Source organism: Vombatus ursinus, unplaced genomic scaffold, assembly GCF_900497805.2.
Source record: "Vombatus ursinus unplaced genomic scaffold, bare-nosed wombat genome assembly UNPS02014820.1, whole genome shotgun sequence".
NCBI lineage: Eukaryota > Metazoa > Chordata > Mammalia > Diprotodontia > Vombatidae > Vombatus > Vombatus ursinus.
In genome coordinates this window covers 1,683,681-1,710,635 of record NW_020954598.1, presented here as the reverse complement: position 1 = coordinate 1,710,635, position 26,955 = coordinate 1,683,681, and the positions used below count along the sequence as shown (strand labels likewise).

The 26,955-nt window shown below is 42.9% G+C and overlaps 1 protein-coding gene across 1 annotated transcript in view; it reads right to left on the bottom strand.

The window, feature by feature from the left end:
* Positions 1 to 26,955, bottom strand: part of FBLN2 (fibulin 2) — a 203,241-nt gene that overhangs the window by 19,852 nt on the left and 156,434 nt on the right. Inside the window, exons 5-6 of the mRNA XM_027837260.1 lie at positions 23,463 to 23,649; positions 10,396 to 10,602 (exon numbers count right to left, since the gene is read on the bottom strand). Of these exons, the coding sequence (XP_027693061.1) occupies positions 10,396 to 10,602; positions 23,463 to 23,649 (394 nt within the window). The remainder of the gene's footprint in view (positions 1 to 10,395; positions 10,603 to 23,462; positions 23,650 to 26,955) is intronic.

Sequence of the window (26,955 nt, the reverse complement as noted above, 5' to 3'; positions counted from 1 at the left end):
TCTCTCTCTCTCTCTCTCTCTCTCTCTCTCTCTCTCTCTCTCTCTCTGTATGTCTGTCTCTGTCTCTCTCTCCCCACCCCCCACCCCCATGAGAGGAAGATAAGCTGTAAGCCTCTGGATGAGAAGAAAGTCAGCATGTGCTGCGCTGTTACCAGTGGCCTTATCTCACCAGACTACCATAGGAATGCATGGAGATGCTTTTGTCTCTGTATTTCTTTCCTAGTCTTAGGTGAGGCTGGTAACTTTGCATAGCCCTCCCTCACTTAAAGGCAATTCACTTGCATGTCATGTCATGACGTCACCTTCCTGACGTCACGGTCCTCTTTGAGAACAAACAACAACAACGGCAATTTGGCCCTCTTTATTGGTCTTAGGTAAAGGCGTATTGAAGACAGAATTGAATCCAGCCACTAAGTGACCTGTTTGACGCAGCGCAGCATCCGACTGACATCAAGGTCAACAGCTAAGAAGCAACTTGTCCTCTGGCTATGCCACACCGAGAAGTGAATTTAGTGAGAGGAATATCTGTAGTCACCACTTAGAGTTGGAGCTCATAATGTGGAAATATTTTTTGCCAAACAAAATGTACAATGGGCATCATGTTGCTTGCCTTCTCAATGTGTGGGGGCGGAGCAGGAGAGAGAGAGAGAGAGGGAGAATTTGGAACTGAAAATTAAAATAAAAAAAAAAGTCCGAGCCCATTCTTCTCAGGAACCAAGGTAGGAGAAAAAGTGCTCTGATTTGAGGGGGGTAATGCTCTGTAACAACACTTTAAGTTTGAGTCCACTCTACCCAGGGACAGAGGTTTAGAGGGAAGAATATGCCCCAGTTCAGGGGGATATGTTTGTACTTTGATCTTGCTGTATCTTTTTCTTTTTTTTTTAATTTTGAGAGGCAATCAGGGTTAAGTGACTTGCCCAGGGTCACACAGCTAGGAAGTGTCAAGTGTCTGAGGCTGGATTTGAACTCAGGTCCTCCTGACTCCACCTCCAGCGCTCTACCCACTGGACCACCTTGCTGTCCCTTTTCTTGCTATCTCTTTTCGGTAGATATCCTTTTGTTAATTGGTTGTCAATATCTGAAGGAGATATCAACTGGTCATGATTATACTGGGGAGCCAATCACTGGTTAGGTGACATAGAAAATATGTTAAAAAATACGTTGTAGAAAAAACTGGTTGTTGACATGGAGGGTAATACACAAAAATGATAGCAGTAGAAATTCCCCCCCCCACTCCTCAGGGAACCCCTAGAACTCTGGCTGGAGCCTTACTCTGAGGACTCAACCTGCCAAAGGAATTGGCATTGGGATAAGGACCCTGAGAGCCTGTATGTGTCAGTGAGTGAGTCTGTAAGTAAGTCAGTCAGTAAGATCTGAGTTCAAATCCAACCTCAGACACTTACTAACTGTATGACCTTGGGTAAGTCACTTCACCTCTCAGCCTCATCTGAGGTGAATCACTTATCCTCTCTCAGTTACCTCATCTGTAAAGTGGAGATAATAATAGAATCTACCTCCCAGGGTTGTTGTAATGATCGAATAAGATAATAATTGCAAAACACTTAGCACTATGGCACATAGTAAGTGCTATATAAATGTTAGCTATTATTAAACTTAACCAGTGAGAGGAACTAAACAGTATCTTTGGGATTATTCTTTGTAAAATGATAATATATAATTATGTAATAATTATATAATGGTAATATATAATTAAATATAATAATAATATAAATGGGAATATATAATGATGTATAATACAATGTTCTTTGTATAACTACAAAGGCAGAGGCCTTCCTGACTTCAAGTCTAGCTCATCATTCATTGAATCATCGTGGTGGCAGACAGTGACTGGGGTAGAAACTTTGTGATGACAATAACGAGAATCTTTCACGTTCACATAGTATTTTCTGTTCACCAAAGCACTTTCAATCTATTACCTCACTTGAAATTTGCAATGACTCTGGGTAATAGAGAAAGGCAGGGGTTATCATTCTCTTATTACAGATAAAGAAAAGATGTGGTTCAGAGAGGGTAACCGATTTGTGTGAAGTCACACAACTATTCTAGGCTCAGATGCACTGGTTCCCAATCCAGTACTCCTTCCACTAAGTGAGGAGGCCTGATGCAACATGTGGCATTACCAGTAAAGCTGTAACACTCAAACGCAAGGACATCTGTTTTGCCTCCTGCTCCCTGGGGCTCCCTCTTTCCCTCCCTTCCTCCCTCCTACTGAAGATGCCACGTGCCAGGAGGAGATCTATGCCAACAGACACATAGGGAGGAAATGGGCCAGCGCCCAGCAATGCTGAACATTTTCCAGGAAAGCTTCCAGGAAACCATTCTCCATCAGCTCTAGGACTCTGTGTCTCCAGCGGAAATTACCTGGTTTCCTTAGACCATCCCAATCCCTCTTAGCCCAAGGAGCCTCAGGATTTGACCTTGTTTGCCCCCTTCTCCCAGGGTCCCCTCAGAGGAAGAGGTCATATAGGGTGGCAGGGTGGGCTGAGGGTATAGGGACTCCCAATCTGTACTTCCTCCAGTTAAAAAGAAGAGACTGAGATAACATAGAAGAGACCTGGATTTCAGGAGGAGAGAGCCTTTTTTAGCCAAGGAAACTGACTTCTGGATATATCTCTATCCTAGAAGAAAAGTGGCAATTATTTATCCCCGAAATCAAGTCCAAATGAAGGGCTATCCATCCTCAGAGCCCAAAGATTCTTGTGAGACATCACCCTAAATGGGTCTATTAAAGCTGGAAGTTAGAATTCCCTGAACCAAGCAAAGTCAGTTATAGGACTTTTGGCATCTTCTGAAATTTTCATTGAAGAAGAGAAAGATCAAACTAGGCTTCCTGGAGGAGATGGCGCCTGAGCTGGGCCTTGAAGGAAGAGTCTGATTTTAATGGAGAGAGGGAAAAGTTATTGCAGAGTCAGAGAAAGTTGTGAATAAAGGAATACAAGCAGGGAAAGGGCAAGAAATGTTTGTGGACATGTGGGTCAAATGTGGTACGTAAAGAGAAGGGATGGCAATATAGGGAAAAGGGGAGAAAAGGCAATGGCAGCACTGTAAGGAGAGAAAAAATGATGAAAGGAGTGGAGGAGGTAGGAAAGAAGGGAGATAGCCATGAACAGAAGAGAAGAGAAGGAAAGAAAGAAAGCAACTAAAAGAGAGAAGTAGAAAGTGGAAAGAAGAGAAAATTAATGTATGCAAAAAGGAGAAAAATGACTAAGAGGGAGAGAATGAATTTAATACTAGAAACCATATCACTTTTATTGAGTTGAAAATCACTTAAGTTCATAAAATAGCCTCACTGCTCTGGGAAATCAATAAATGTTTATATTAAGTTAATGATTTTATTTTACTTACTGCCTGTTGACTCAGTAAAAGTTTAATTGCTTAATTGGCTGGGTTGTGGAGCCAGTTTTCACAAAGGGGCCACAACTCTAATTAACTTGGGGACTGTCCCAGCTATGGATTACAAAAAATCCTGTCTCCTCTTCCTCCTCCTTTACCTCTTCCTTCTCCTTCTCCTCATTTTCTTCCCCTTCTTCCTGCCTGCCTGCCTTTGGACCATTTCTCAGCCCACCATGTTAAGAGAGGGAAAAGGAAAAGGAGGTAAAAGGCATTATATTTTGTTCTCAGGCTCAGCTAAACTCATCTCAAAATGAAGTTTCCCTCCTGACATCCCTGTGGACAACCTGGACTGATGTGGCCTGGATGAGAGCCCAGTTAGGTGGATTCCTAGATGACTGAATGGGTGTACCCAAAATGTTGATTAATGGACCTCTATCAACAAGGAGGGAAGTCCCTCATAGCAGCTCCAGGCCTCAGGCTTGGCTCTGTTTAGTTGAACTTTGTTATCAATGATTTGGATGAAGACACAGAGTGAGTGCTTATCAGATTTGTGGATGACCCAGAGCTGGGTGGGAAGGCTAATTTGTTGGAAGACTATATCAGGATCCAAGAGAAATCTCAGCAGACTTCAGTCCTGGGCCAAAACCAACAAGATGAAATTTCACAGGGAGTGAGATAAAGTGTTTCACAAGGACAGGATGGGGGAGGCCTTTTTTGACGGCAGTCCATGGGAACGAGAGCCGGGGGTTGAGGTGATTGCAATCTCGGTATAAGCCAACAAAGTGATGAGGGAGCTAAAAAAGCTCCTGTGATATCGGACAACATGAACAGAACTCTAATATCCAGAACAAGGGAAGCAATAGGCACCCTGCTTTTTTTACTCATTGGACCCCACGTCTGGAATTCTGAATACCCCATTTTAAGAGGATCATGGGACGCTGGCAAGCTGTCTCACATCAAGAGCAGGGGAATTAGGATGGTTAAAAATCCCATCCCATGAGGACGGCTTCCTCTCTAGCTGTTGCAGTGATTCAGATCCAGGATGCCCTCAGTGCTCTGCTACTGGCATTGGTCCTGCCTACCTTCCTCATCTCATTCTACCCAGACAATGCCTCTCAGTGTGGTGATTACAGCCATATCTGCCCAGGTTGGCCATGCTTATTGTCCATCCTCCTCAGATCTATCACCTTAGTCCCCTCCATCTTCCTTTCTTTGGGGCAAACATCCCACAAATCCCTCACGTCCATTCCCCTCCCAAACTCTCCTCCCCTGCTTCGCTGGCCGCCGTGTTCATTGCTTTCCCCATTTGTGGAACAGTTTCTGTTCATCCAGGATTTTGTTGCCCTCTGTTGGTTTCTTTGCTGGTTGCAGGCCAGGTTAATCCCTGAAGCCCTAATTTTATAAGGCTTTTAGCCTCTGTATCTAACAAAAATAATAATAATAGCTAACATTTATAAAGTGTTTCCTATGTGCCAGGCACTGTGTTAAGTGCTTTATTATTATCTGCTTTGGTCCTCACATCAAACCTCAGAGGTAAGAACTATTATTGTTGTTGTTCAGTCATTTCAGTCACGTCTAATTCTTAGTGACCCCATTTGGGGTCTTCTTGGCAAAGATCTTGGAGTGCTTTGACATTTCCTTCTCTAGCTCCATTTCACAGATGAGGAAACTGAGGCAAACACAGTTAAATGACTTGCCCAGGATCACACAGCTAGTAAGTGTCAGAGGCCAGATTTGAACTCAGGAAAATGAGTCTTCCTGACTGCAGGCCTGCCACTCTACCATTGCACCACCTAGCTGCCTATTGCTACACTCATTTTATTGATGGAGAAACTGAGGCAAACAGAGATTAAGTGACTTGCCCAGAGTCACACAACTAGGAAGTGTCCGAGTCACATTTGAACTCAGATCTTCTTGGCTCAGCCCTCAGTCCTCCTGTGCCATATATGTGCCCCATCTGTAAAATGATTAAATGTACTCATGACCCTGTAATACTCCCAGCTCCAGGATAATAAAATCATGGAATGTTAAGAGATGGAAAGAACCTTGCAGGTCATTTAGTCCAGTGATTCTTCACCTTTTTGGTGTTAGGGCCCCCTTAGGCAGTCTGGGGAAGCCTGCTCAGAATCATGTTCTCAAATGCATAAAATAAAATACTGAGGAGTACAAAGGAAATCGATTATGTTGAAATATGGTCATCCAAGTATTTTTTTTGCCTTTTTTTTTTTTTTTGGTGAGGCAATTGGGGTTAAGTGACTTGGCCAGGGTCACACAGCTAGTAAGTGTCAAGTGTTTGGTCTGAGGTCGGATTTCAACTCAGGTCCTCCTGACTCCAGGGCTGGTGCTCTTTCCACTGCACCACCTGGCTGCCCCCAAGTATTTTTTTAAAAATAAGTCCACGGAATATAGCACCGGCCCTGAAGTCAAGAGGACCTGAGATCTAATCCCACCTCAGACCAAACATTTGACGCTTACTAGCTGTGTGACCCTGGGCAAGTCACTTAACCTCAATTGCCTAAAAAAAAAAAGTCCACAGATTCCAGTCTAGTCCAACCCCCTCATTTTACAGAGGAGAAAACTGAAGTCTAGAAAGGGGAAGGAACCTGTCACCCCAAACCTTTCTGGGAGGGTCCTAGGAACATAAGCAGAGATCACCTAGAGAGCTGGGTGCATGGCGCATGGAGTGCCGACCTTGGATTCAAGAATATGTAAGGATAAAGCCTGTGTTAGATACTCACTAGGTATGCTTAGCCTCAGTTTCCTCATCTGTAAAATGAGGTGAAGAATGGCACCCTCCACACAGGGTTGTTGTGAGGACAAAATGAGATAATGAATGTAAAGTGCTTTGCTTAAAGCGCTATATAAATATTTGCTACTATTAGTCCCACCCTTTCCCATTTTACAGATGAAGAAAATGAGGCAGAAAAAGAACTATTTCTACAGAATTTTCCATGGCATAAATGGTGATAATAGTAATAAACAAGCAAAACTAGAAACAAAGTATATGCCCAATGATTGGGGAATGGCTGAACAAATCATGATGTATAAATAGAGTGGAATGTTATTGCATCATAAGAACTTATTTACAAGAGGAATTCCAAGAAATATGGCGGCACCTCATATGAAGCAATGCAGAATGAGCAAAACATAACCAAGAGAACAATAAACATGCTAAGTATAATTATGTTAAGTTACAGCAAAGTAACAGCAACAAAATTCATGTTAAATACAGGAGAAAACTGCATTACTACCTAAAGTTTTTATGTGCATCTTTTGTTTCTTTTAACAACCAGTAAACAACCAAAAGGTACAATTATGTGCACACTCATTTGCAATATTCTTGCTTCATTTGTTTTCATTTGGGGCTATTTTTCTCTTTTGCTTTTGTTTAAATATTTGAATACCTGCGTTTGTCAATGGGAATTAAAAATACTTATGAAACCTGCAGTAGCAAATACAATGCTAGACCTGGTGCCAGGATGACATAAGTTCAAATCCTGCTTCTGACAACTATTCACTCCAGTTGTCTTGACTTTTATCCCACCATTGGACTTCAATGACTCAGGAAGAGAGAGTGAGGCTGATGACTTTCTGCAGCTCTGCCTAATTTAAATCCAATTCACCTGGAAGTCAAGACATCACCTTGTGATGTCATTGGTCCTCTTAGAAAATGAAGGATGAACAACAGTCTGATTCTGGGCAGATCACTCAATATCTGTGTGTCTCAGGCAACTCCCTAGGACTTACCTACCTAAGTCACAGACTGCTTAAGGTCTACTGGTGGAAGGGATACCTGGTATCCCTAAAGCTAAGCCCACAATGATGTCATCACAGATCTTTTATATATTTCATGACATCCTACATCTAGAGTTGGACATTAGAGACTAATTGGTCCAATCTCTTCATTTTAAAGATAAAGAAACTGAGGCCCAGGAAATTTAAGGGAGTTGCCCAAGGTCATATAGGTAACTAGCATCAGAGTAGGGTGTGGATATAGATGTAGATATTTGGAAGAAAGAAACTGAAGCCCCGCTTGCTCAAGGCAGTAAATAGAAGATCCAAGATTTGGAACCCTGGTGTCTTGAGTTCAAGTACAAAATTCTTTCTATCACACCATGGGGACATCTAATCTGAAACTGCCTCATTTAACAGATAAGGAAACTGAAATCCCTCTGGGAGTTAAGTTACTTGGCCAAGGTCATACAATCAGAAAGCGTCAGAGGTTCTATTTGAACCTAAGTGTTCCTGAGTGTAAGTCTAGCCCTCTTTCCACTACCCTGTGCTACTTCTATATAAATAATACATTTTATCTTATCTCTCACTAACAAAAACAAATATTCGAATAGTTGAACAAGAACAAAGAAAACAAAAATACAAAAAAAAACCCCAAGGAAAACAAAAAGTTTTTTTTAATAAATGATATATTTATATATGCCTATGCATTTATTATTTACCAACTATTAGAAGAAAAAGGTAGTGCATGGTGTCAGAGACATAGAGCTGGCCTTGAATGAAGAAAAAAAAACGGAGCATATATTAAAAATCTACTATGTGTTAAGGAGCAGGTAGGTGGCACAGTGGATAGAACACCCGACCTGAAGTCAGGAAGACCTGAGTTCAAATCCGGCCTTAGACACTTACTAGTATATGATCCTGGGCAAGTCACCCAACCCTGTTTGCCTCACTTTCCTCATCTGTAAAATGAACAGGAGAAGGAAATGGCAAACTACTCTTGCATCTTTGCCAAGAAAACCCCAAATAGGGTCATAAAGAGTAGGATACAACTGAACAACAAGACCAAAAAATGTGCCAGGTGCCATGCTAAGCAATTTACAAATATTATCTCTTTTGATCTTCACAATAACCTTGGGAGGTACGTGCTATTATTATCCCAATTTTACAGCTGAGGTAATTAAAACAAACAAAGGTTAAGTGACTAGCTCAGGGTCATACTACTAATAAGTCTTTGAGGCCACATTTGAATCCAGAGCTTCCATACTCCAGGCCCAGCGCTCTGTGCACTATGGCGTCACCTAGCTGTCTTGTAGCCAGAAAGTCCTGGGTTCAAGTCCTGCCTCTGACACAAACTAGTTGTGTGACCCTGGATAAGTCACTTAACCCCTCAGTGCTTTAGGCCACTCTATAAGACATGAATTCTTAATTTTTTTTGAATCATGACCCCCTTTGAAGTCTGGTGCAGCCTATGGACCTTTCTCAGAAAGATTTTTTTTTTAATTCATAAAATAAAATACATAGGCTTACTAAGGAAACAAATTATATTGAGATACAGTTATCAAAATATATTGAAAAAATTTTCATGGTCCTCAGGTTAAGACTACAAATTGCAAAGAAAGTGACAACCTGCATTAGCAGAGGGAATTTCTTTACCTGGGAATATCTGAAACCCATGAAATCATCGGTCAGATCTTTATCCATCCCCAGTAAATGTGCATAATAACTTTACTGAAACAATAACAAAGTCATCCTAAGTATTTAACAAGAGTTTCGTGGCTGTTACACTCTAGACATATTTACAGTGTGTTTGAGCAAGGGCTCAAACCTGCATTTTTGGCCTTCCAATCCATGGTTCTCCTTTGCCACAATTCTGTTCCAACAGGGCTCTGTCTGAAAAATTGTCACTCCATGATGACCAAGGATGGTTGAACAAATGGGGGGAAATCAGGCTTCCTCCCCCTGGAGCAATTGCACCAAGGCTTATGGGGGTTATCACTCATTGACACAGGTCAGAAATTAGCTGGAAGTAGAGAGAGATTCTGGGGAAGTGGAGCCAGATCCAGAATCCTGGCAGCAGTGTTGAAGGCTGAACTGACTGAGATGGTCCCCCAGGGCTTGGATGCTCCTAGATCTGACCGGGCCACGGGTTCTTGGCAGGGCTGGCCTGTGGCCCTCTCTCCAGCTGCCCCTCAGAAGCCAAACATGCCGGGGCCCTGAATGAAAGACTCAGAGGATTGACATGGACATTATTTGCTCTCCTTCCTTCTAGATTATCAGGGATGACCTCATGCATATATAGAGTAGGCAGCAACCTACATAGGGAGATGTCAGAAACACATTTCCCCCCTAAAATATCTCCTTCACTAGCTCATCACTGCTCATTCATTGCTGAAATTCCTCTCATATCCATTGACATAAATTTACTCTTTTGGGTAAAGCAGTGTAGCAAATGCAAATAGCCCTAGCAAGAGACGTTGTCAGCTATTAACACATTAGTGTGAACTGGTTTTCTAGATCTTTCTGAGTGTGCTGGCTCTGTTTTTAGTGGTGCAAAAGTGTGGAAAGAAACTTCTAGGCCACTGGTCTCTTCCCAGGGAGTATAGACCTGTGTAGGGCCAGTAAGTAACAGAGTTACAAAAGCATAGATTTGCAGCTGGTCATTGAGTCCAGCTTCCTCATTTTGCAAATGAGGAAGCTGAGGTAAGGGACTTGTCCAGGGTCTCATAGCTAGTAAGTGAGGTGAGATTGGGACTTAGGTTTTCCTGACTCCAAGTCCTCTCTAGCTGCCTCTCATGGGGGTATAGTACCATAAGGGCACAGGAGGGCACCGTAGGGGAGGTTAAAAGAAATGGCACCTCCGTCAATACTGGGCCAATGAACCAGACCTGTGGGGACACATTATTCATACAAGTCTGTGGAAGGCAGACTATCTGCCTTTTGTATCTGGGCTTTTCAGGGACAAATTTATTGATGTCTTAAAATTGACTTAAAGGTATTAGCATGAGTACCCAGAGCTATCTTATATAGCCTCTAGCTTCTCAAAAGTGTTTGCTTCTTGGAGATCCTTCTCTGGGTGCTTTGCACTGCCTATGGGAGGGACATAAGCTCAAGCCAAATGCCCCAGAGAGAAAAAAAAAATGTGTCAATCACTTTCACATCCCTCAAGGCTAGGCTTCTACATAAATTAAATAGGTGACCACCTTCTGTTATTATTTCAGGAGCTACAAGAAGGCCTTCGATTCAAAATCAAAACCACAAATACCCCTCCCTTCCTTGCCAAGGTGCCAGCTGTCTGACTCCTCTTACCTGGAAGGCAACTGAGCCCATCTTCTTGCAGGGTGAATCTGGGAAAGCAGGCACACTTATAGGAGCCCACGGTGTTGATACACAGGTGCTGACAGAGCTCACCAGGGTACAGAAGGCACTCATCTCGGTCATCCCCAGGCAGGCTATTGGACAGCTCTGACTCCTGGCTGATGGACAAGGCTTCATGGAGGTTCTCCGTCTCTGAAACTAGAAGAGCATTCCTTTGAAAATGTGCCATTGTATGTTACCCAGATCCCTAGAGAAATATTTCTTCTCACATACCCTGAAGTGGATCCCAGCCAGCTTAGCCCATGTGGGTTAGCCTTGCCTCCAGGGCCATTGTGATAGCGGGACTCCTCAGGCTCACAATCATAGAGAGTAATAGAATTCTACACTCTTTTTAGCCTGACCTGGTGGAAAGAGACCTCAAAGGCCATCTGGTCAAGCCTGTGCTTGAACAACTGCCTCTACAACATTCCCAATAAAGGGCTATCTATCTTCTGCAAAACCAACACAATCAACAACAACAGCAACAAAAAACTTCTGCTAATGAGTAACTCACTCCCTCCTATTCCCATCGGACTTTTGGCTCATTCTAGGTATTACGAAGCTTTTTTCTTCTCGCTCTCTCTCTTTTCTTTTTTTTTAGGCAATTGGAGTTAAGTAACTTGCCCAGGGTCACACAGCTAGTTAGTGTCAAGTGTCTGGTCTGAGACTGGATTTGAATTCAAGTCCTCCTGACTTCAGCGCCGGTGCTCTACCCACTGTGCTACCTAGCTGCCCCGGAAGCTTTTTTCTTTATTTCAAGCTCTCTTTCTATCCCAGCTCTGCTGCCCACTCCCTGTGTGACTTTGGGAAAGTCTCTTAACCTCACAGGGCCTCAGTTTCTTCATCTGTAGAATAAAGGGCCTGGATTAGAGGATCTCTGAGGCCTGTCTAGTTCTCAGTCTGTGGTCCTATGATGAGCTGAAGTCTGCTTTGCAGTCACTTCCACCCAACGGGGCTTGTTCTGTCTCCCAGGGCCAAGCAGAGGGAGGCAGCATGGCTGAGCAGAAAGATTTGGAGACCAAAGACCTGAATACAAATCCCAAGTCACTGTCGTTTACTCCTAGTTGTGTGACACTTAGCAAGTCACTTAAGCTCCATCCTCCTCATGTTCTTTCTCCTCCAAAGCTATCTCCCATCTACTCTGTGTTTATCTGGTATGTACCACTTTATGTACATGTTATCTCTCTCATTAGAATTTAAGGTCCTTGAGGGCAGGGACTGCTTTTTTTTTTTTAAATTTCTAGTGCTTAGCAAAGTGCTCAAGCCCTTAATAAGTGCTCATTGATTGACTGGTCAATATCCAAATAAAATGAAGAGGCTGAACAAAATAATCTCTAGGATTCCTTCCAATTTCCAAAAATCCCATGAATCCAATACTTCACTTATATGGTAGTCCTTCAAATACATGGATACATAGATAATGTACCTTCTAGGTTTCTCTTCCCCCGCCATGGAATATCCCTACTTCTTTCAACCAGTCCTTCTATAGCACAATGCCCAATCCCCTTACTGTTCTGGTCACCTGCCTTTGGCTCTGATGTATGCCTGTTAAACCAGGTTAGAAACACACCCCACTTCGCTGAAATCACCATCTTACTTCTCTTTTGAGTTAAGACAAAGAAAAGTTCTATAAAAATACAAAGTTGGGGGTTAGGGAGAGAAAGAAAACAGTTAAGCCATTATCAGCCTTTAAAAATGATTCACTATTTCATTTATTGTTTTAATATCCCCAGTACTTGGAAGAGTTGCACACGATAAGTGTGAGTGATTATATATAGGCAGTGAGTGAAGTCGGAATGAGACAACATGGGGGAGAGAAATAGAGGAGGAAAAAAAAAACTGAAAGAAACCTTTGGTATCAGCAGCAGTTACCAGGGATAGAAAGAATGAGCCTAAAGGACAGATCCATCAGCTATACTAGAGAAGAAGGTGACTGAGTGATGACCAGTATTGGTAGAGTGAGAGAGACCAGAGACATGTCTTGAGACATGCAGGGGACCCAAGAAGGAGCCTGAATTTGTGAGGGGGCAGATTGCCGTGAGCCAAGGCAGTATTTCTCAAACAAAGAGAATCATATGTCTACAATCCAGCTAGCTGTTGTCCCTCACACATGACACTCTGTCTCCTGTGTCCTTGCCATGGGGAATAGGTTCTCCACAGGCCTCAATTGCACTCTTCCTCCTTACCTCCACCTCTCAGCTTCCCTGACTTACTTTGAGATTTAGCTCAAATCCTACCTTCTGGAGGAGTCTTTGACCACTTTTTCCAGATGTTAATGTCTTCTCTCCGAGATTGCCTCCTATTAATACTGTGTGTGTATGTGTGTATGCATGTATTATATATGTGGCATGTATATGTATAGATACATACATACACATGCGTATCCTGTATATATGTGTTTGTATTTATATGTGTACACCTGTACCTGCACACAGATACATATATACATAGATGTGTGTATATATGTATTTGTGGATATATCTATGCATGTCTTTGTGTATCTATATTCACATCTATATCTATACATCTTTTACGTACCTAGTTATTTACATATTGTCTCTTCCACTAGCAGAGATATTCTAAAGAATAAGAACTCCTTAAGGATACGGATTGTTCTTGCCTATCTTTGTATACCAACGCTTAGCCTGGCACATGGTGAGCCCTTAATAAAGGCTTGTTGACAGTCTGACAGTGTTGGCTAGAAAGGAAAGGTAGACTATGAGTGTTGCTGGAGGGTGGGACCTGGGGGGTCTGGGGATTCCACTCTGAACAGATCAGAGTGGAAAGTGTTGGTCCAAAAGAGAGAACTAAAATCAGCAAGCTGGCAGGCATGATTCCTATAGAAAAAGGAGCATAGAAATTGGATTTCCAGGGTTGGTGAGGTGTCTGGGTAGAAATCCAGGCCTGCCTCTGGATTAGCTGAGACACTGAGCAGTCTCTAGAGGCTTCCATGTTGGACATTGTGCTGAGCTCTCTCCAGGCTGTCTCCATGTGCTGCCATGGTGTAAATCTGTCCCAAGGGAGTGACTGAGGCATAACTCTGCAGCACATTGGGACACGCAAATCCTGCCCTCCTGCCTTGGTTCTCAAATTAAATATATTCTGGAGGGTTTGCGTGTGAGGTCATATTTGAAGAACGTGTTTCATATCTGTTCTGTTTACATTAAGAAATGGCATTTAAAGGGAAACAGGATCCTGGTGTTGATTTCTCTACATTTGTTTCTGCCCTGATATTGTTGCTTGAATCCAGCTGGGCTGCAGACCTTTCCAATCCAAATGGACTGGTCCAGGCAGTGTCACAGAGTAAAACCAGCCCCAGAGGAGAGGCCAGGTTCATGAGGAGGGCAGAGATAAGGGAGCAAGATGCCCATGGTCTTCCATAGCCTGGCTATGAAGAAACAGGGAGACTGCACGGAAGGTGGGTGCCCATCAAGTGAGGAAAAGCAGTGCCAATTATGGCACACAAACATAAGGAAACATTATCATGTCATAAGAAACAATGAATACAAAGAATTCAGACAAAAGTGAGATGTGTATGAGTAGATAACAGAAGTGGAGTTAGGAGAACAAAAGATGCAAAACAATGTAAAAGGGAAGAGAATACGCTCATATTAAGTACCTCTTATGGGAATGGTACTGTGCTAACCACTTTACAACTATTATCTCATTTGACATAGTTAAAAGAGAGCCAATTATATTCTAATATAGTTATATAGAGTGGCTGGGTGGCACAGTGGATAGAGAGCCAGCCCTGGAGTCAGGAGGACCTGAGTTCAAATCTGACCTCAGACACATAATAGCTGTATGACTCTGGGCAAGTCACTTAACCCAATTTGCCTCAGTTTCTTCATCTGTAAGATGAGCTGAAGAAGGAAATGGCAAACCACTCTATCTCTACCAAGAAAACCCCCAAAGCAGGGTCACAAAGAGTCCAACATGACTCATAAAGACGGACCAAGTCGTATGTTATCCAAAATTCACATCCTGGTAATATGTGCTGAATCAAGGAAAGTCATCTAGGCTTTGCTGTCAGGGCCTTGCGATCCCATGATATGTAAATTTCAGACAAGTTCCAGACCTTCAGAGTAAAGACCAGTAGATCACCAAATGGTGCTGATAATTTTGAGATGATGTGGACGTGTTAACTTTAAAGTTTTACTGACAACTTTGAGATGATTTGGATATATTAATTAGCTAATCCCAAGGTCATCCCCATAGAAGTTGGTCTGTTCCCTTCCCCCCCACAAAAAATCCTATAAAAATGAGATCACAAACTCTTGCCCATCTCCACCCCCCCCAAGACCTTTTCCATCTCTATCAGGTCCCGCTGTTTGGTACTTCCAACTTTAATTCATGGTTATTTGAGTGATCGTTTGTGTCTCCCCCTCTCCTTCTCTTCCCTATCATTCCGTGCCTTTCTTCACTCTCCCATCCCCTGTTTCCAAGCCCTCTGTCCCTATACCCCTTCCTACCACTTGCCTCTGCATTCTGGACTGTTTGCCCCCACCTCTGTGCCTTATTAAAATATGATTGAAGCCTCATTTCCCACTGCCATCATGGTCTTTGCTGGAGAGAACCCAAAGAACTGAGAGTTCCTGCCCCATTTCAAAATTTCGTAAATTAACAATCAATTTAAAAAGGCAGTTCAAGGACTCATACCCAGGTCTCTTGTCCCCCCAGTCCAGTTCTCTTTTTCCATAGCACACTGCCTCACTATAATAATAAATGTTTATGTCATAATATAATATAATATTATATATTATAATATCATAATATAAAAGTTATTATCTTTGATTTATCTGTGATATTGTAGGCATAAGGAGCCCCCAGTGAGGTAATTTGTCTTATGATACAAAGTTGCCACCTTCTCTGCAACTCATGGCTTTATAGAGCTGCCTGGGATGCTAAGATGTTGCGACATCCCCAGGGTCCCAACTTGTCAGAGGTGAGTCTCGAACCCAGGTCTTCCTGCAAAGACCATTTTGTTTTTCACCTTTGCATCCCCAGCACTTAGCATAGTGCCTAGAACATAGTAAGTCCTTAATAAAGGCTTGCTCATTGTTGGTTTCCTGACGCCAAGGCCAGTTTTCCACTCACTGCGCCATGCTGATACTCCTACTATTATGATGTTACATTTATTAATGCTGCTTCAAAGCTTACAAAGTGCTTTCATCATATCAACCCTTGAGATAAATGGCAGATAAGGGCCAATCACGGAACAATGAGCCTGGAGGGTAAGTCAGGCTGGGAATGACAAAAGGCAGTGAGCAGTGCATTGAATCAGCACAGAAACAAGAGGCAGTATATTATAACGCAAATAAATAGCACTGGACTTCCTCCACTCAAGAAGACCTGGGTTCAGATCCTGCCCAAAACACTTAATAACTGTGTGACCTTTTACAAGTCACAACCTCTCTGAATCTGTTTCTTCATCAATGAAATGAGGGGGTTGGACTTAGTAACCACTAAGGTCCCTTCCATCTCTAAATCTCCTTTCCACTGCCCTTGCAGGCAAAGGGCTAACATTTCAGTGTGCACTCAGGCAGCCCCATTGGGTGACTTCCGAGCCGTACACCATGGGTAACATAGAGAGGACTCCAGTCACATCTAGGTTCCCCTTCGGTCTCACATTCAGACACCCTCGTCAGTCACACTCAGACTGTGCCCAGTGGAAAGCGGCACTAATTGTCTGAAAAGCGCAAGGCCCCAGAAGCAGGTGTCAACCTGGGGGGGGGAGCCGAGGCTGGAATTTTGCAGCTGGAATCCATGAGGAGCAGCTTTTGTGTCTAACACATGAAGGGATAATGAGGGAGAGGAGCCAAGGAATGCAGGAGACCCCTCGCACGAGGGGCTGGGCTTTGAAGACCTGTGGGATGCATTCCAAGCCTAATTTATTGGACATGAAGGAGCATGACTTCCCTTGCTGAGCAATGTGAGCTCTGGCTCACATTTCCACTCCAGAACTCTGATTACAGAGAGGCCTGATCCAGCATGATTAGTGCGACTGAAATGACTCTCCACTGGGGTCCTGGCCCAGGATCCCTTTAGGAGGCTGTCTCTGCTTAGGTCTAAGGAGGACTTTATCAAGCTCTCTGGACCTGGGGTCTTCCTCTAAGAAAGAATGCAATGAATCCTCAGAAGCGATTACAAGGGTCTTGGAATATCTCATCCTGGGCAAAACAAGATGTCACGACTGCCCAGACCCAGGATTTTAGGATTCTAGATCTAAAATCAGCCAGGTAGGATGACATACAATACTGACCTTAGAGTCAGGAAGACCTGAGTTTGAATCCTGCCTCAGACATTTACTAGCTACGTGACCCTGGGCAAGTCATTTAGCTTCTCTCAGCCTCAGTTTCCTCATCTGTAAAATGGAGATAATAATAACACCTCCCTCCAAAGGTTGTTGTGAGGATCAGCTGAAATAACACATGTAAAGTGCTTTGCAAACCTTAAATCCTATTTTAAATCAATATCAATTATTATTATTACAATATATTATATATAGTACAGTATATATTATATATACTATATATTGTTATTATTGCTATAGCTAGATGAGGCAGAAAATCTAGTCCAACACTTTCATATTACAAATGAGGAAATGGAGATACGGGGAGGTTAAGCAAAATGCCCAGAGTCATAAGGGTAGTAAGCACTAATGGTGAGAGCTGGTTCAAGTGTCTATGCCCCCTTTCGTTGTCCCTCTCAGCTCCATGAATCTCCCTTCCTGAAAGAATGGGTTACTTAACTAGCTGTGTGACCATGAGCAGGTAACGTCACTGTGCCCCAGAAACTTCATCTGGAAAATGACCATACCTTGAAGGTCCCTCCCAGCTTTAAATCCCATCTACGCCCTTATCAAGTGGGAAGTAGCCAACAGAGCCCTAGGTTTAGCATCAAAAGACTGGACTTAAATCTCAACTCCACTTGGGAAACAGCACAGTGTTGTGAATGAGTTGGAGACAGAGGACTCAAGATCAAACCCTCCTTGTGCCATTTACTACCTATTGGACATTGGTAAGTCACTGAAACTTCACTAGGCCTCAGTTTTCTCAGTTGAATGGCTTGGATTGACCTTGAGGTCCTTTTCAAGCAAGTAGGTCTGGCCCTCAACTTCAAAACAAGAGAGCCAGACTCAGTGGTCTTTGAGATCCTTTCTGGCCCCAAATCTTATGATTTTATGAAGTTTTAACATAAGGGGCTCATTGTTGATCATGCCAGAGAAGCTGGCCGAGCCAGGAAATGGAGGACCGTAAGCCACAGGTTATCTAAATTCGTAGAAATCTTGGAACATAAAATGTCAGAGCTTGGAGGGATATTAGAGCACAGAATGCTAATTCTGGGAAAGAACTTAGCAGAATGTTGGAACTGAAAGGGGTCCTAGAACACAGAATGTTACAGGAGGAGAGAATGTGAGAATGTAGAATGTTAGGACCAAAAGGGACCGTAGAACATAGAATGTTAGAGCAAGAAAGAACTTATAGGATTCTATTACTTGAAAGGATTCTAGAACATAGAATATTGGAGCTGAAATGTTTCAGAGCCCTCGAAAGGGCCTAGAACATAGACTATTAGATATGGAAGGGATCTGAAAGATAATTCTAGCCCAACTCCCTCATTTTCCAGTGGAGGAGCCTGAAGCCCGTAGAGCTGAAATAATTGACTGAAGGTCAACCAGCTAGTTAGTGACTAAGCCAGGCCTCAGCTCCCCTGGTTTGCTGTCCAAGACTTTTCCCCATACAATGTACTGCCTCCTAAATTCCCAGTTACTCATCCCCAAAGGGATTTCATGAGGTCTGAATCATCTGGTTTGTGATCCTTTCTTCCATGTGGGATGCCTTCGTCTCATCCAAGCACCCACGGGGCAGGAAAAGTGTTTCTAGTTCTCAGAAATAGCACCAGCCCAGAGCCTCACACATAGTAGGAGCTCAGTGAGCAGCTGGGATCAAATGATTGTTGACGTGCAGCCACTTTGCCTCTGCCCTGGTCCTCATCCGCAAAGTCCCTCCCTGTAAGCAGGACCCCAAGCTCTTATCTGTGCAAGCAAGGGAATGACCTGGCTGTGTGTTATCATCTTCTTGGCTATGGAAAATTCCTGTGTCATTCTTCAGACTTTTGTTCTGGCCATCCTGGCTCTGTGAACATTTCTTCCCTTATTAAACACCACCATTCGGAAAAGGAAAATCTTGAAGAATGAAGGAACACCTCCACCCCAAGGGAAGGGAGAATTATACAAATCTGGATATTTTTCCATTGCAAAACATCCCATTGAGTAGGCTTACTTTGAGCCAGATGTTCGGTTTGGCTGGAGGAAGGTGGTGTTAATGTTTCATGCCTTCTCCCAGCATAGCAACAAGTAGCACAGAGTAATGGGAAGAATCCTGGATTTGGAGGCAGGAGATTTGCTTGGATCCTATCTCTATTTACTAGCTATGTGACCATGGGCAAGTCATTTAACATCTCTGTCCCTCAGATTCTTCATCTGTGAAATGGAAATAATATTTCCACTCCCTACCTGTTGCTGTAACAAAAGGTCTTTGCAAATGTTAAAGTGCTATATAAATATGAATTATAACAATGTAGCACATTATCCTGGAATTTCATATAATCTGTGTGGTTTCTGCCAAAGCACAATTTTACTTAAGGTCATCCTTGGCATCTGCATTGGAATTAAAAATCAAAGTATAAGAGTGTGGTCAGCTTCCCCAGGGAAGGGGGTCTCCCCCTGTACTTTTTTTTTAATTGTTCCTATGGATTCAGTTACAGTCCCACTGACCCAAAGTTCTGCTCTGGATGAAGACTGAGAATCAGGGTGTGTGAGATCTACTCAGTCACTAAGCAACTGTGTAACCTTGGAGAAGTCACTTGGCTCTCTGAGACATCAACATTCACATCTGTCAAATAAGGGAGTTGAGGCCAATGGTCTCTAAGGCCCCTTCTGGCTCTAACATGATATGACTCTGATTCAGTTAAGGATGAAGATGGTAAGCTCAGGGTGGTCATCATTTTATAACATTTAGTGGCCTTGGGCCTGGGTAAAGGAAGATGTAGCCTCCTGAGCTATAGGAAAGAGAGGTCGGCCAGGTTGACCGGAGAAGCCCAGGTCTTGATGTCTGGTCTCAGCGTATAAGAATCTTCATGCCAAGATCTGTCTCTCTCAGTAGGAAAGGAATCATTCTCATATAGGCCACTGGCTCTCAATGTATTCTGAATAACTCTCACAGACATTCTGTGCCTCAGTCTTCCCATACCTATGACACTGGACAAATCACTTGGCCTTTTTGCATCTCAGTGTCCTCCTCTGTAAAAGAAGGGAGTTGGCTTTGTTGAACTTCATGGTGTCTCCTGACTCTAACATGCTATGAGCCAATGATCTGTGAAAGAAGGGTAACCTAGAGGGTCTATGGGTAGCTCTTACAGTCCATGGGGGTCAGCTGTTTCATGCAGGTGATCTCTAATTGGCTCTATAGCTGTTGTCCAGATAGGGCATTCATCACTGAATCTGAGTCAGTTTCTCCCCAAATATAGGCTTCTAAAGTGCCCAGACCCCAGACAATAAACAGAGCCTCACTTGGGGCACTCAAAATCCATGTTCAGAAATAGCTGGGAGAACAGCCACAAACCCGCAGGTGTGTGGGGGTGTTACAGCTGCCCCACCCCAAGCTGTGTAGAGGAGGTGCTCAGGTATGATTAATGGAGTTATGCCTTCCCATGCACCAGAAGGGTCTCCTCTCATGTGGGAGAGATGACTCAGGTTGCTTTCATTGCCAAGAAACTATAGGAGGAGAGAAACAAGTTCCATTAGGGGAAATGCCCCTTTGAGGGCAGTTGGACACATTTAACTTCTACAGCCAAATATGAACAAAATTTTCCTTCCCGTGTGTTTAAGGTGGCCCAGGCTTCACTCTCATTATGCTATCTGGACAACACACACACACACACACACACACACACACACACACACACACACACAAATTGAAAGTTCTAGTAAATTTCCTGAGCTACAGGATTCCTTCTTCTGAGATTAGAGCTCTGCCCTTGGGAAAATATAATCTCTTTCTTAGGTCAACCATCTAGTGGCTACTTGCTTTAGTGAGCCTAGCCAAGCTTTACATCCACTTTTCCGTCAGAGGTTTGGGTGTCTATGGTGGGTTGGTGGGTGAAAGAATAGGGTTCCTTTCACTGTTCTGACCACTCTTAAGGGGCTTTCCCTGTTCTGTACAGCCCTGGGTAAAAGTCTGTTTCATAGAGCCAGTGTGGTCAGGAATTCTGCACCATGGGCAAAGTTTCCAAATATTATTCACATGCTCTTTGGGGGTAGCTAACAGCTGGGGAAAAGGAGGCCCCATAAGAATAGACCATGGTGCACCAGTACAACTGATAAGGCAGTCTTATAGGAAGGCTGAATATTCATGATCCATACTCCTAGGCAGTTAAGTCAGGAAAGCTGATTTAATTTTAAATTCAATTCAAAGGGTGAATTGAGAGGAAGGGTGCTGCAGTGGATTGAGCTCTCGACTTGTATCAAGAAGACATGGGCACAGCTTCTGTCTCGGAGACATACTAGCCATGTGACCCTGGGAAAGCCACTTCACCTCTTTGGACCTTAGCTTCCTCTTCTGTAAAATGCGGGGATTGGGCTCAATAACCTCAGAACTCTCATCTAGCTCTCAGCCTAGGATCCTGTGGTCTCATAAACATTGATCGAGAATCTATTAGGCTGTAAAATGGAGGGGCCAACAAAGAACAAGACACAGCCCCTGCCTTCAGTGAGCTTATAGTCTAATAGAGGAGATAAAACATGGACACAAAGCAGAATGTGATCAAGCCCATTAGAAATTATTAGCACAAAGGAGAAAGAGAGAGCCCTTCGAGCTGAGAGGATGGAGAAAGCTTCATGGAGAAACTAGCAAATGAGATGGGCTTTGGAAGACAAATAGGGTTTCAAAAAGTATATTGGAGAAGAGGCCATCCAGGTATGAGGAAAGGATGGGATATGGAAAACCTGGGAATGATTGGGATGAAGAAGTCATCATGATCTATGGGAAAGAGCACTCACTGGTTAGGAAGACAGGTTCAAAATCTACCTCTGATGGCATGACCTTGAGAAAATCCCTTACCTTCCCTGGCCTCAGTTTCCTCATCTGTAAAATGAGGGAGTTTGACTTGATGGGCTTGGGATTGTAGTTATAGAGGCAGCTAGATAGCACAATGGATAGAGCATTGGGTCCAAAGTCATGAAGACCTGAGTTCAAATCCCACCTCAGATATTTGCTAGCTGTGTGACCTGTGTGACTGTTTGCTTCAGTTTCTTTATCTGTTAAATGGGTTTAATAATAGCACCTACCTCACAAGGTTGTTGTAAGGTTCAAATGAGATAAAATGTAGAATGCTTAACGCAGTACCTAGCATGTGATAAGTGTCATATAAATGCTAATTGTTATTTTTTTTTTGCCTTTTTTTGGTTGTTTTTGGCAGGCAATTGGGGTTAAGTGACCTGCCCAAGGTCACACAGCTAGTATGTGTCAAGTGTTTGGTCTGAGGCCGGATTTGAACTCAGGTCCTCCTGACTTCAGGGCTGGTGCTCTATCCACTGTGCCACCTAGCTGCCCCTTGTTATAATTATTATTATTATATTTCAGACACCTTTCAGCTCTAGATACATGATCCTATGAGTCTGTGAAGGGGAGTTGTATGAGATAAGGCAGGATAGAGCCAGGCCAAGGAAGACATTCAATGTCAGGCTGAAGTTAGGACTTGCTTCAGCAGGTGATGGGGAAAAGCCTCCCCTGCACATAGTAGGTGATTAACACACTTTTATATAATTGAAACCATGGAAAATTTCTGAGCTAGGAAGTGATGCGGTCTGAAGTGTGGATGCTAATTATTCAGCATTTCTAAAATGCTTTCAAGTTTTCAAAGAGCTCTACATATGCTACCCCATTTGATCAGGAGGATCATTCTGGCAGTGTATGTGCAAAAAATGAATTGGAGGGGCTAGATGTGCAAGTAATGAAACTGAGGAGGAGCCCAGGAAGTGTCTGGGCCAGAAGGAACCAGATCCTGAGCTGTGGCATTGGAAATGGGAATGGAAGGAGGAGATAGGGTTATGATATTTAACTTCTCTGTCTGTATTTGCATTTGATAATAAATAACTCAGCATCTACAGAGAGCTTCAAGGTTTGCAAAGTGCTTTATGAATATCTATCTTCACAACAACCCTGGAAAGTAGCTGCTATTATTTTACAGATGAGGAAATTGAGGCTGAGAGAAGTTAAATGATTTGTCCAGAGTCACAAAGATAATAAGTAGCTGGGGTGGGATTTGAATTCAGGTCTTTTTGATTCCAAGCCCAATGCTCTATTATGGCACTTAGCATATTTTTGCTGAATATATATATATATATATATTTGGCTGAATCCGAATTTCAGTCAAAGGGCCTCACTTCAGGACTTAGAGGGCTACATGTGGCCTCAAGGCCACAGGTTCCCCACCCCTGTAAGAGATGCTGCCAATGTAGAATTGGCTAACTATAGTGGCTAATTGGATGGGGTGGGGTGTGGCAAAGGAGGGAAGAGTCAGCAACTTCTCCAAGTTTACAGGCTTGAATGTAAAGAGGGTGATATCCTTTAGCCAGGAGAGGGAGATGGTTTTCAGAGGAAAGTAATGGACTTTGTCATAAATAGATTGAATTCGAGGTACCAACAAGACATTCAAATGGAAATAGCCATCAGATAATTAGAAGGGACTAGAGTTCTGGGAAAGAGGTCAGGACTGGGAATGTAGATTTGGTTCTCATAGGCACAGAGCTGACAGTTAAACCTAGGAGGGTAGGTGAGTTCACCAAAGAAGAGGAGAGGAAGTAGAGAGACAGCAGTCAGCTTGAAATCTCTCAATAAGATTTTTAAAAGTGTCTACTTCCTCGGACTTGGAAATCCTCAACTTCCCATATCAGTATTGATCACAAGAGAAGAAATGCATTTGTCCAAGGGTATTAGGCAGAAGACAACACCTACCTTTCTGTGGTGTCACTGTGGGTAAAGGCTCAGGGGGCTTCCGGACCTCAGGCATGATGAGATGGTCCTCCCCCTCGCAGCAGGACAGCATCACATGGTTGCAGGGATATCCCAGATTTGGGTTGGACTCACACATCTGCCCCTCGTTCTTGACTTTCAGGCCCAGGTTACAGCAGTCACAGCATTGCTGCAAAAGGAGAAGCCCACAGAGTATCAGGGCCTTGGTACCATCCCCACCTGCTGGTGTCCACCATCAGGACATTGGAAGCAATGAAAATATGGTACATAGAGAATTATGGAATTAAAAAAATAGAGGAGGCATAGAAAAAAGGAAACGGGGAAGGGTTGGCAGATGGGGAAGGCGTAAAAACAAGTTTATCTTTGCTAATAGTGTCCAATGAAATTACAATACATGGTATTTGGCATCTACAGGTGGAAGCAGAAATAAGACCACCAAAGGGTTCCATGAGACATGAGGTCCAAGAAAGCTTGGGTAAGTCAATTTCTTTGTCTGATCCTCGGTTTCTCTGGGACTGAACCAGATGGGGACTAAGAGTTCTTCTAGTTCTACTATTCTACAGTTCTAAATCACATTCCCACTCCAGGCTCTACTATCCTTGTCTATAAAGTGAGGGGTCTGGACTAGATCCTTACAGCCTCTACTCACCCCATCATTCTGTGATCATCTCTGACCTTCAGAGATACTGTATCCTGGGTCAGCCTCAGAGTCTCTGTGGCCCTCTGCTCTGGCTCTGACCGGGCATGTTTTGTACCCTACATTGCAGACTGTTGTGGCTGATATCACTCTCTCAGGCTAACAACATTCCCCAATGTCCTGGTTTCCTTTTAGAGCCTCTTACGGGTCTGGCATCAATGAGTTTATCTGAACCTTTCAGAAAACTCTTTCTATTTTTGACCCATCTCTCTCCTATAGGAGAGAGCTCTATAAAGTTTCTACTCACTAAACTTACCTTGTCTGACCTTCAAGGAATCCTCTCAGAGTTAGTCATAGGAGGATGTGTGAACAGTCTCTCTCTCTCTCTCTGTTCCCTTCATGAGATTGATCATTCCTTTCTCAGCCTGGGTCTTTCCAGCCTGAAGAGGCCTCATCTTTTTTTCCTGATTACAGAGAAATCCCTCTAGTTTGTAGGATAGGAAGGTGCATAAGGCCGACCTATACACATGGGAAACTTCTCCTGTAAGGAAGATATTCTAAAAGGACTAAGCCCTGGTCTGTTTGGGAAGAGGTTTACAGAGAGATGTAAGGACGCTCCCAAACGGAGCGATTTTGTCTTAATAGTGTCAATGAATCAAACTGCCTTTGGGCCATTAGTCCTCACCATGTAAAGCAGTCAGAGGGTCCTTTCTCCAGGTGTAATTCCATGGAACATGCTTTTTCTCCAGGCTTAAGATTCCCCACTCCATCCCCCTATTGTTACCCCTCTCTCCTTAGTTGTGTTATGACTTTCTCACCACGTAAATATGATATAACCACCTCCCTACTCAATTGCGATACACTCCTTCCACATTTTGTTATGATTTAAAGACCACTCTCCACCCCCGCTCCCTAGCCAGGTGTGATATTCCAGCATATCCATGATGTCAATGGGCATTACTACCACTAGTAGCTGTTCCAAACGCACCTTCTCATGTTGTGTTATTTGTACATATCCTTCCAGAAGGAACCCACTAAAAAGGCTTGAGGTCTTCCTCTCCCGTCTCGTCTCCCGTCTCTGTACCTTTGCATAAGGGGTGGTCCCTTTTGTCTGGAATGCACTCACTCCTCACCTCTGCCTTGTAGAATCTCTATCCTCTTTCAAAGCACAGCTCAGGTGCTATCTTCTACACAGGAGCTTCCCCTCACCCACTCCGATTGCTAAGGTTTTTTTTTTCTTCTTCTTTAAATTACTTTGTATTCTTATGTATATGTTTGTATTTATTTATGTGTACATATGGCATTCCCTTTCCCCTTATAGAATGTAAGATACTTGAAGGCAGATTGCTTCATTTTTGTCTTTCACTAGCCCCTAGCATAGTGCCAGGCACATAGTTTAACAAATGTCAAATTAAATTGAGTTGAACTCGATGGGCCAAAAACCAACTTCATTCAGTAGTCTCAGCAATAGGATTTTTTAATCCACTTAGTTTTCCTGTGTGGCTGAACATCTTTGAAAAGCTGTGGATTCAAGGCTTAATACAATCAATACAATGTCATCCTTAAGTAGGGGAGAAGAGGAGAAGGGAATAAGTATTATTAAACACTTACTATGTGTCAGGCACTGGGCTAAGCATGTTACAAATATTATTTTATTTGATTCTCACAATGACCATTAGAAGTTGGCCCTAGAAGCATCTGAAAAACCGATAGGAAATCCCTCTTTGGACACTGAGCTAGACACCCTAATCAAGAGCAGCAAATGTCTTTGGCAAGCATATATCTCCCTGTTTTATGCTCCAACTAGTAATGATAAAAGCAGAAGATCTTGAACAAATTCAAATTTATCTTGTGGTTGTATCTCTCAAGAATTCTTGAATGATCTCAACATGCATGGGACACACCTTGTCAGAAGACTGCCTTTAAGGCCACATTTTTCTCTCTTGAGTCAAATGTTTTATTTTGGTTTGGTTTTGGAAATCAACAAACAAGCAAAAATACAGTAATTTAAAAACAAACAAATATATAACATAGCAGGATCCTATATACTGTTTCAGTCAGTTGTCATTGATGGGAAAAAAAAAAACTGAGAAAGCCTTCCTGTTCTCTTCTCATCTTTTCATCAAAGACATCTTTGATACACATGTAAATTATTCTTGCAAAGATTTTATAAAACAAGACCATAGCTGTAGGGATTGGTAGTTATGAATGTCTTCTCTTTCACCCCTTTTAATCGTAATTACCATCTGTGAATTTTTCAAGTCTTTTGTTATCATCTTCTCTTTCAGATACCTTGAAATTCAACCCCTCAGGTACTTTTCAAAATTGTCTCTTCCAGCACAGATTTCTTCTCTGCAAATTTACTTGGTCTTGTCCAACTGTTCTTATTTTCATCTTCTTAGTGCCATTTATCCCAACCCCCAACAACAACAACCAAGTTTCCCTCTGCCTCAGTGTGATAAGATGCCCAAAATTTAGCAAAGTTCCTCATTTCCTTTCTATTTAGGGGTGATAGTCCTCTCCCTACTCCTTTATATCCAGTCAAAAAGGTCTGATGTCCTACCATGAAAAGAAAACCTTACCTTCTTGTCTGTAAACTTATCCAGGTTTTGAATCTTTGTCCTTGTCTCTCCCCAACTCACTAGGAATCATTACTCTTCTGATTTCTATGCCCATCATCCCTGTTGAACTTGGCACTCAGCTTTAACTCCTGATCTAGGATGGTGTTTCTTTACCCTGGCCATTTTTTTGCCCTACTATTGCCCACTCACCATCCTTTGACTTCCCAGACCAAAACACCCTTCTTTGGACACCATTTTCTTATATGTGTTGTCTCCT